This window comes from Nematolebias whitei, chromosome 21, assembly GCF_014905685.2.
Source record: "Nematolebias whitei isolate Nwh7 chromosome 21, NemWhi1, whole genome shotgun sequence".
Taxonomy (NCBI): Eukaryota; Metazoa; Chordata; class Actinopteri; order Cyprinodontiformes; family Rivulidae; genus Nematolebias; species Nematolebias whitei.
In genome coordinates, this window is record NC_056518.1 from 11523977 (window position 1) to 11534990 (window position 11014).

Below are 11014 nucleotides of genomic sequence, written 5' to 3' on the forward strand. Positions count from 1 at the left end.
ATGCAGGATCCCCTGACAGACTGCACCCCCCTCGTCGATGCAGCCGACTCTGGGAAGCTTCGTCTGGTGCGCCTGCTGGTGGAAGGTGGGGCTCAGGTGAACGGGAGCAACCCCAGAGGAGAGACTGCTCTCCTGGCTGCCTGTAAGGCCCTGAGGGGGGAGCCTGCTGGGCCAGAGGCTGTGAAACTTCTCAGGTACCTGCTTCAGAACAAGGTCAGACTTCAGCAGAAGTACATCCTCATAAGTATTGTACTTTGTGCTGCATGCACGCGCAAAATATTTCTAATATTTGAGCCATAAAAGGTTTTATAAGAGAGACGAGTTGAAACAATCTGAGAACTCTGCCTGTCTTTTTCTAAATAGTTCATTTCAAGTGGTCATTTTTTTTCAAAGGGACTCTTATCAACCTACAGTGTTTTGTCCCAGTCAGGCAGACCCAAATGCACAGGACCATACTGGCCGCACGCCTCTGATGTACGCCTGTATGGAGCGAGCTGGAGTTCAGGTGGCACAAACCCTCGTGGCTGCAGGAGCCGACCCCTGCGTGGAGGACTGCTCTGGAGCCTCGGCTTTGGTCTACGCCGTCAATGCACAGCACCAGCCCACGGTGCAGGTTAGTCAGGATGAAAAGGGAAGGATCATCATCCAGCTCATTTTGTTATTTTACGTCTTATAATGAGATCTGCTTTGTAGTAGTTAATGTGAATACAGTCAATTCAGTTCTCTTCTACGGTACATGATCTTTATCAATTAATATTTATACAACAAACCTGCAAATACATAGGCAAGGCTTTATTTCCAGTTTTGTAATTTTTTTTTACCTACCACTTTAAATGTCAGTCTATTTGACTTCATAATCCATCTACAATTAAATAAAAATTTGAGGGTCAAACACTGAACCTTGAGGAACACCACAGTTAATCTCTTCAAGCTGTGACTCCTATTGGTCAAACTGAAAACTGCTATAATTAAAACCCATACAGAGGCACCTTCAGAGCCTTTCCAAGCCTGGTTAAATGTGATTAGCGCTCCACCTTCACTCCTCCACCGCAGGTGTTACTGGATGCCTGCCAGGCCAGGGGTCGTGACATCATCATCATCGCCACAGAGATGGGTACAAATGTAAACCCGGTGACCAGGCGTTACCTGAATGTTCCCCGGTTCCCGGACTCCTCGCCGGTGTCTTGCATGTCGCCATCTGAGATCCTCCTGAAGACGGGCTCACCTAACTCGACCGAGGGAGAAAACATCTTCAACTTCCGAGGAACAAGTGAGTCTATCAAAATCCTGTTTAATCACATCAGATATGATGTGAGTTTGAGCTACTCCCACAGGTGGGCTTGGACTCTTTTATCTGTGTGTGGAAGATTAATGTTTAACAAATGACAACAAACATCAGCTGATTTAGGGTAATACCTGAGAAGAGAGGAAAAAACATGCTGTGGGATGGGACGAGACTGGGCTTACTTTAAAAAAAATCTGTTTTCTGTACCTCCACTAGACTTTCATTAAATTCTCTGTTTCATGAGATATTTTGCTAACACCACAAATGAACACACACAGGTGAAGTATTTATGTGATTTTGACTCTTGCCTCGTTCACTTCTGCAGACAAACCTAAAAGTGGCAGCAGCAGCAGACGTTCGTCCTGCGAGCTGAGCTCATTGAGCCCATGTGGCTCTCCAGCTTCCAGAGGCAGGATTTCATCAGAACCTTGGCTGGACATTCAGAACCTGGCTTCTCTGAACAGAGTATACGAGGAGGGCGTGAGGGAGACGAGACTGAAGGAGGACGGAGGTGGTCAGGGTTTGCGCAGGCGAGGAAATAAAGGGGAGCTGCATCATCCGGTTGAGCAGCGAGATGGACGTGTGGTTCAAAGGAGAGAGAACGCACAGCCAGTCCTCTCACTGATGGAGAAGCTGAGGTGTTCAACACCTGGAGGGTCTGCTTCTGCTGAAGAGCTTTCAGGCTGCCTGTCCTCTCACTCCCAGCTTCGCAGGAACACTCTCCCCTCGGTCACACTAGTCCCACCTCCGCTTCACCTCCCTTCCTTAACGAACCCATCAGACTCTCGCCTGCAGGTGCCAAGCCATGCTTCACCTTCCAAACATCGGACCATGGAGTCCCAGCTTCACCCATCGTGCTCCTCTCTTAGACCAACATCACTCCCACCCCTGGCCTCCTCTGTCACCTCTCTGGTTGCACCTCTGACCTGTTGTAATAGTGACAGAAGCAGGAGGTCGCTGCGTCGTCACTCCGAGCAGCTTGAACAAATCAGAGGAAAACATTCAGACCTCTGAAACTTTATTGTCTGAAGAGCTTGAATGAAATATTATGTGTGATAGTTTTGGATATTTGAAGTGGGGTTTTGAGATGAACAATAAATATCTTACCTGTTGTAGATAGCTCTTTGAGCAGCCTCAGTTTGGAGGAAAACATAGTTCTGTTTAAACAACTTCTGCTGGTGGTATTGCATAAATCTTTAAACCATTGCCAGTTTTACATGACATGGTCATTTACAACAGTTTGCTACAAGAATGTATGTGTGCGGAACAAAAACAGTTCATTTACAGGTGCTGCTCATAAAATTAGAATATCGTGAAAAAGTTGATTTATTTCAGTAATTCCATTCAAAAAGTGAAACTTGTATATTATATTCATTTATTACACACAGACTGATATATTTCAAATGTTTATTTATTTTAATGGTCATGATTATAACCAACAACTAATGAAAACCCCAAATTCAGTATCTCAGAAAATTAAAATATTACTTAAGACCAATAAACAAAGGGTTTTTAGAAATGTTGGCCAACTGAAAAGTATGAGCATGAAAAGTCTGAACATGAAAAATATGAACATGAAAAATATGAACATGTACAGCATCAATACTTAGTTTTGACTCCTTTTCTCTGGATTACTGCATCAATGCGTTGTGTCATGGAGTGGATCAGTCTGTGTCACTGCTCAGGTGTTCTGAGAGTCCAGGTTGTTCTGATAGTGGCCTTCAGCTCTTCTGAATTGTTGGGTCTGGTGTATCGCATCTTCCTCTTCACGTCTCTCCACAGATTTTCTATGGGGTTAAGGTCAGGTGAGTTTGCTGGCCAGTTAAGAACAGGGACACATGGTCCTTAAACCAGGTACTGGTAGCTTTGGCACTGTGTGCAGGTGCCAAGTCCTGTTGGAAAATGAAATCTGCATCTCCATAAAGTTGGTCAGCAGCAGGAAGCATGAAGTGTCTAAAACTTCCTGGTTGACAGCTGTGTTGACCTTGGACCTCAGAAAACACAGTGGACCAACACCAGCAGATGACATGGCACCCCAAACCATCACTGACTGTGGAAACTTGACACTGGACCTCAAACAACATGGCTTCTGTGCCTCTCCTCTCTTCCTCCAGACTCTGGGACCTTGATTTCCAAAGGAAACACAAACTTTACTTTCATCAGAGAACATAACTTTGGACCACTCAGCAACAGTCCCAGGCGAGACGCTTCTGACACTTTCTGTTGTTCAAGAGTGGTTTGACACAAGGAATGCAACAGCTGAAACCCATGTCTTGCATACGTCTGTGCGTGGTGGTTCTTGAAGCAGTGACTCCAGCTGCAGTCCACTCTTTGTGAATCTCCCCCACATTTTGGAATGGGTTTTGTTTCAATATGTTCTCCAGGGTTCAGTTATCCCTGTTGCTTGTACACTTTTTTTTCTACCACATCTTTTCCTTCCCTTTGCCTCTCTATTAATGTGCTTGGACACAGAGCTCTGTGAACGGCCAGCCTCTTTAGCAATGACCTTTTGTGTCTTGCCCTCCTAGTGCAAGGTGTCAATTGTCGTCTTTTGGACAAGTCAGCAGTCTTCTTCATGATTGTGTAGCTTAGAGAACTCGACAGAGACCATTTAAAGGCCTTTGCAAGTGTTTTGAGTTAATTATCTGATTAGAGTGTGGCACCAGGTGTCTTCAATATTGAACCTTTTCACAATATTCTAATTTTCTGAGATACTGAATTTGGGATTTTCATTAGTTGTCAGTTATAATCATCAACATTTAAAAAAATAAACATTTGAAATATATCAGTCTGTGTGTCATGAATGAAAATAATATACAAGTCTGAGGAGCTGCAACAAACTCAGTCTTTTAAGTAGCACACTATAGGCCCAGTAGGCCCACTGTGTGAGTGTGCTATTTATAAGACTGAGTTTGTTGTGGCTCCTCAGACTGATGAAGTCCTTTGGATGAAAGATGAAACGTTTCAACACAAATAAACTGTCCAGAGGAGCTGAGTGAACGTTGTTGGATTGTTTACCTGGATTATTGAGCATGAACGTGGATGTTTGTTCATGGTGGATCTGCATGCATCTCTCGCTCAAACTCAATATCAGTGTTGCCAAATAAACAACACTTAAGATCAAGATCCTTTATTGTCATTATGCGTTACCACAACAACATTTTGTTTATTACTCTTTTTAACTAGTCTCCTTTTCTACACACATCATCTAACAACCTCTACTTTCAGACAGCACGTCTACTCAGCACATGTTATGGTTTGGGCCTAAACACATAACTTTTAAAGCAACTCTACAATTGCTCTTTATTTCCTATCTGGCAACCCTGCCTGGCATGGATACGTCAGTGTATTTTTGGTTTTAAACTAGTTTTAATTATGTTGATTTGCTACAATAAACAATAAGGACAGTAAAGTTTGCAGACATCACTCCTGTGTGAACAGTCTGCTTGATCTCCTCGTCTAGTCAGAGCAAAAATAAGTCAATTCCCGGGGGTCTGATACATTCAGCAGCCTTGGCTCCATTGGTATATAATGGTCTGCACTCAGACATTTGCATAGCCTCTTGCACAGTTACTGCTGGACATGGGCACCAGTCACCCAGAAAAGAAGTAGCTGGTCAAAGATAATGGAGGCATGGAACGTGAACTTTGTTTGAGAAAACATCAACAGACTAATTAAACGTCATGCAAAAGTTAATGTAGCAATTATTTATATTGCTGTTGTTTTAAAGCCTAAAAAATAAAATCTTTTTTATTTTGGATAGTCATTAACCTAGCCTGGAGGAATGGGGGAGTGGTGGCACAGAGGTTAGAGAAGGTGGGCCTGTGATCCAAGTCGCCGGTCTCCGGACCAACATCAAAATGTGGGTGAGAAAGGTGAAACACCCACACCCGTCTCCACCCTCATTTGCACCACTCTGGGCCCCTAACCCCCACCATTTGCTCCACTGGATGCCAGGGTGCCCAAACTTTTTCCCTGAGAGGGCCAAATTTACCATACCATACCAATTTATTTATAAAGCACTTTAAACAGTGACAAAGCACACCAAAGTGCTGTACAGGGACAAACAGAACAAGCACACAGCAACAGATTACATAACAGGACACCAAAAACGTAGAAACCAACAAAAACAGTAATGGATAACAACAACAACCGCAACATGACCAACACAGTGTGATGCACACAGACTCAGCACAGGTCACACAGTGCAGAAAGCCAGGGAATAGAAGTGTGTTTTTAAGCGAGATTTAAAAACTGTGAGGGAGGGGCCCTGTCTAACGAGCAGAGGTAACTCATTCCAAAGTCTTGGTCCTGCTACAGAGAAGGCCCTGTCACCTCTGCGCTTGAGACGGGTTCCTGGGACTGTTAGGAGCAACTGGTCTGCTGATCTGAGAGAACGTGGTGGGACATACGGCTGGAGCAGATCAGTAAGATAGGAGGGGGCAGAGCTGTTTAGTGATTTATAGACATACAAGAGTATTTTGAATTTGATTCGAAGGTGAACCGGAAGCCAGTGTAGGGAGGCCAAAACAGGAGTAATGTGCTCTCTTTTGCTTGTGCTGGTCAAAAACTGGGCTGCTGCATTTTGGACCAGTTGGAGTCTAGCTATGGAGGTCTGACTGATACCAAAAAGGAGTGAGTTGCAATAGTCGAGCCTGGATGTAATGAATGCATGAATTACTGTCTCCAGGTTATTTCTGGACAATATGGGCTTCAGCTTAGACAGTCGCCTCAGCTGGAAAAAGCAGGATTTAACAATCATATTTACATGATTGTTGAGTTTCAAAGAAGGGTCAAGTATCACTCCTAGATTAGTGACTCTTTGTTTCACTAACGGTGACAGAACGGGTAGGTCGATGCAGTGGTTGGTGACTGTGTCATTGGGAGGAAACAGCATAACTTCAGATTTTTTCTCGTTGAAACTCAAGAAATTTAAAGCCATCCAATCTCTGATGTCAGCCAGGCAGTCCAGTAACGGTTGAATAGAGCGAGTACCGTTGAGTCTGAGGGGGAAGTAGATTTGGCAGTCGTCTGCGTAGAAATGAAAAGGTATGTTATGTTTAATATCTATCAGATGGCTGCGGGCCAAATGCAGTACCACATGAGATGCAAATACTTCTTTAAGTAAAGTCCATTTATTTATTATAGTTATTTAACCTTCCATTCTGTATAAAGATCATCACAGAACAGGCTGTGTTCATGGCGGTGCGGGATCTGGGGGTCCTCCCCCAGAGAATTTTGAATAAAATAGATGCCATTTCCTGCATTTTGGTGTATTTTACAAAGGTTTATTACAGTAAACAAAAGATGTAAACTCTGTTATTATTTAAATGTCTGACTGCAAAGTGTTCGTAATGCAACGCCGCTGCAGCTCTGCAGGTAAGAGGTGTTCACTTCAGGACAGATCGAGGTTGCTGATTGGTCAGTTGATGTGTGTGCCTACTAGATTGATGATTTAAATAAAAATCCCATGCCGATCATGCAGCTCATTCATCAATCAGCCTATTGTGTGTCATGTCCAATCTTATTTTGAAAAACCGTGATGGAGCGAGTCCGCGATAAACGAACCGCGAAGTAGCGAGGGACTACTGTAAATGGAAAGATTTAAAACACCATATTTCTGTCGTTGGATAGTTGGTTCAAAATCCAACTTATTTTGACAAAGTTAAGAATGATTTGGTCATAAATGAGATGAGAGGGCATAAGAATTTAAAAACTGGGGGGGGGGGGGATGGGCACAAACTGGTTTTTTTTACGAGTTTTGAATTAATTTCTGGAAAGAAAAAAATCACGGTCCTATTTCATAAAGAATAAAAAAAGTGTACAACTTGATCTTTACTGAGCCTTTTAAGCAAATAAAAATACATTACATGCATTATACACACAGAAAAAGTCCCGTCTCTTCAAGCTCTTGGTGATTTCAACAAAACGCTAACGGCTCAAATCTACGAGAAAGAACAACTAAAAGTCGTATCATGGCAAAAGGAGTGAAGTCATTTTATTTGTTTTTAATATGTATCTACAACAAGGGGGACACAGGCAAAAAACGACTGACGAGTTGATGAAAATTAAAACGAAACAAAAAATAAAGTACATTAATCATCAATGCAGAGTTCCCACCTTTATTTCCCCAATAAGCAAGTTTTTTTTGTTTGTTTGTTTTTTTTAGTCTAAAGCAACTTTACAATATAAAGAAACGTACGAAGGAACCTCTTATTTTACTACACAAGACATTTAGGATCTGAAGCTACCCTAACATGATACAAAGCAACTTCCCGGGGACAGACTGCCTCATATTCAATACTGCTCTGTCATCAAGAGGACAAGGAGGAACTGAAGTGAAAAATCTTTGCTCTCAATCCCCTCAACCCCCCCCCCCCCCCTTAATGTTACAGTATTATACATCAGCACGATAGAAATACAGAAATGATCAACATTGTGACGGCTTTACTTACAGGACAGAAAAGTTGGACTGCATTTTATACAACAATATTTCAAAGTATGGGGAGGAAATGCATGTTCTTTAACTCTCCACCTCCTCTTACTCACACAAATATTTCACCTGCCCCTTCTTTAAATAGATTTTGGTAAAAATCCTTCATAGTAAAGTATGTACTCTGGTCCCTGGAGTGTCGGATTGAGAGCCAGTGTTTTGTATGAGCTGCAGTGTGAGCCGGACAAAAAGGGCCGTTTTTAACCACCCTGTCTGAGTCCAGCCTAAAATATCGTTTTAATAATTATCTCCAAACAAGATTCAAGAACAGAGGCAGATCTGAGGACAGACTTGTCCCTCGCTCGTCTACGAATCATTTCCATCGTGGTGGACCTTGTGACGCTCTGATGCAGTGCAGAGACCCCCCCAGAGTCCGTCTGTTATGAGGTGAAATAGCATCGTAGTCTATAGCAGCTCCCGTTTCTCCTCGTCCGTGTTCATTCTGAGCAAAAGACCATATCTCTGCACAAATACACACAGTTGCCTCAATCAGCTCGTTACTGATCAATTGGTAAATTGGGATTTGAAATATCAAAACATGTCAATGATATCAAAATGCATTTTACAATATTTACACAAAAAAAAATGATTTGAAATCAAAAGACGGGAGTTGTAGAAAAATAACAGAGCGGGAGAGGCGACGTGGAGCCTGATGAGAAGGTGAAGATGGAGGGGGGGGGACTCCATTCGTTAGTCAGCAGAGCAAAGCCTTTGCTGCTTCCTGAACTGCCTCAACGGAGACTCAGAGCTCAATCAGCAGGCAGACCTGCTGCTGTCCCACCTGCTGATTGAGATCCAATAAACCACAAACATGCACGACACGAACTAATCTGCAAACAAACGAGAAGATCTAACGTCAGCAGAAAGAAGATAGCACAAACTTTGTGCACAGTAGAGTGGAGTGAGCTCAGCAGTGCGAGTGGGGTCAAAATGTGACTCCTGTGACGACTTCAGCAACTCCGGGGCTCAGATGGGGTGGGGGGGTCTAATCATGTCAGACAAAGACGAGTCACTCCTGAGCGGATCTGCGTGTTTACACGGTTGCTACTAGTTCTGCGGTTGACACAAACCAGGAATAACACTTAAAAAAGGTAACAAAAGTTCATAAAAAACAAAAGTACATAAATAAATAGAGCTGTGCATTTTACTGCAGGGAAGAGGCTTCTGCTCGTTAGCAAAAAATATCCAGATGTTTTAAAACCAATTAGTACCATGATGGGCATAATCTGACCAGCAGGGGGCAGCGTGCTGGAAAAAGCAACAGTCTTACACAGCAAAGGGTTTCGGACTTGTGTGCACATGTGCTGTCTTCATAATAATAATGTGCCCGTAATAACAACAAAAATATTAGAACCTAGTCTTAAAATGATCATACCAATATTATTAATAACAATAATAAAAATAATGATACAATACATACACAAAAAATATGGAAAAACATGTTCATTGATCATCACGACTGTTACAAATGTACACGCACGTGAATCAGTGTGGGAGGGACGTTTCATTCGACCTGCCACTGAGTCCGTCGGAACAGCAGCAACAAAAACACAAAGAAGAGTTCAACGTCGTGGTTGATCAGGTTCCAGGCAGCGGCAAAGACTCGGCGTCAGTGAAGGAGGGCTGTTTCTCAGTCTCTTCTCCTCGCTCATTGTCTGGACACCGACAGGAAGCCGGAGAGGAGGCTCTTCCTGTTGCTCTGTGACTGCTTCCTGTTCACACCCGCAGACATTTTGCACGCTTCGGGGGGGCCCGACTTAATTAGAGTCCCAGCGTGCTCCAGAGCCGTCCCGGAAGGCTGCGTCGCGTGGCCGTGAAGCCCCCGGGTGAGAGGAGGACAGCAGGTGGCGGTGGAGGGTCCCATCAAGGGGAGGGGGCAGAGGGTGTGTGTGTTTGCAAGGAGTGGTCCAATCCAAGGTGGATGAAGGATTTCATTTAAAACAAATGGGTGGAGGGTCACAAAATATAGGGAGGGAAGGAAAAATATACCAAAAGAAAAAGAAAATCACACACTCATCGTCATGTTGGGTGAATACTGAAAAGAGAAAGAGGGAAGGGGGGAATGGGGGCACAGATGAGTGGATGTGTCACTGACAACATTTAAACACTAGAGAGCGCTCAAACCCAGCCCTGCAGAGACGGAGGAAACAGACTCTGGCTCGTTAACCAGTTTGTCATCCATTTTTACACACGGACACGAAATAACATCCAGAAGTAGCATGCTCTGCTCCCACAGTCAGAGAGGTAACATCTGTTCGTGGCTGCGGCTCTGCAGGACGAGGGCAGCACACGTCACACTTTTACACAATGCAAGGAAAAGAACGCCCCCTCCACCTGCTATGCTCCTGAGACAAAATATTTTCATGAGAGTCAATTAGACAAATGTCCAACAATCAATCTAGAAATCACAAAGTTCTGAGAGCTTCGGTTCAAGCTGAAGCAGAGGGGACAGAATGAGTTCTGTGGTCAGTGAGCGGCTACAATGCAAGCAGACAAAAAGTGTTGTTGTTTAAATTGACAGTGCTGCGTCCCAAGTTTAAAAGCACCGTTATATTATGTTTGTGTGTGTGTGTGTGTGTGTGTGTGTGTGATTAAGGAAGGGATCGAAGCCTAAATCTAATATTCTTCACCAGGTGTGGCCACAGTTTTTCAGCATCCTTTTAAAATGACCAGATCAAAGTGATCTAACTACTACAAGACCCCGTTTACATGAGAACCTCTAGAAACTTTGTGTTTTTTCAATGTTTATTGGTGGTAATAAACAAAAAATAGGGCGGGTGTACACAAAAACTATGCAATTTCCATGTCAGTTGGGTTGCCAGATAATAAATGATGAACTATTGTACTGTCGCTTTAAAATTATAATATTTTGATCTAAACTGTCATATGTGCTGAGTGAAGATATTCTAAAATGAGGTGTGTGTTGTGTTTATTGAACATGCACAGAAAAGGAGGGCGTAAATAAGATATTTTACATTTATCTGGCAACCCTGATGCAGGGCTCAGCTGCATTCATTGTGCATGCAGCGTCTGCATGATCACGGTTACTGGTGAATACACTAATGCCTCTTTGGAGCCTGGACTTTATTAGTTTTGCTCTACAAGCTGAAAAAGGGTGAGCAGCACAAAAACACTCTGCTCTCTGACTTTTATTATAACAGTTGTTATTTATTATAACTGTTGTTATTGATTATAACTGTTGTTATTTATTATAACTGTTGTTATTATATCCTGAT

The 11014-nt window shown here is 43.1% G+C and overlaps 2 protein-coding genes across 6 annotated transcripts in view; one reads left to right on the forward strand and one right to left on the reverse strand.

Annotated features, from left to right (window-relative positions):
• On the forward strand, positions 1 to 2299 carry LOC119427671 (ankyrin repeat domain-containing protein 34B). Its single transcript, XM_037695308.1, has 4 exons — positions 1 to 213; positions 431 to 613; positions 1054 to 1270; positions 1611 to 2299. Exons 1-4 carry the CDS (start codon positions 1 to 3, stop codon positions 2297 to 2299), a joined length of 1302 nt encoding a protein of 433 aa, XP_037551236.1.
• Positions 2300 to 7651: 5352 nt separating this feature from the next.
• zgc:110158 (uncharacterized protein LOC553590 homolog) overlaps positions 7652 to 11014 on the reverse strand; it is a 73415-nt gene continuing 70052 nt past the window's right edge. For 3 of the 5 annotated variants that reach the window (XM_037695092.1, XM_037695089.1, XM_037695088.1), the window contains one exon: positions 7652 to 8240. In XM_037695092.1, the coding sequence (XP_037551020.1) occupies positions 8184 to 8240 (57 nt within the window). In that variant the 3' untranslated portion in view covers positions 7652 to 8183. Of the gene's footprint in view, positions 9814 to 11014 lie in introns of all 5 variants that reach the window. The other 2 variants (XM_037695093.1, XM_037695090.1) reach the window with 1 other exon arrangement.

Excerpts from the sequence above, each read along its gene's own strand:
- LOC119427671 (XM_037695308.1), top strand. The coding sequence starts at position 1 with ATGCAGGATCCCCTGACAGACTGCACCCCCCTCGTCGATGCAGCCGAC. Across the intron at positions 214-430 it reads GGTACCTGCTTCAGAACAAG|GCAGACCCAAATGCACAGGA; the intron begins GTCAGACTTCAG and ends TGTCCCAGTCAG. Across the intron at positions 1,271-1,610 it reads CTTCAACTTCCGAGGAACAA|ACAAACCTAAAAGTGGCAGC; the intron begins GTGAGTCTATCA and ends TCACTTCTGCAG.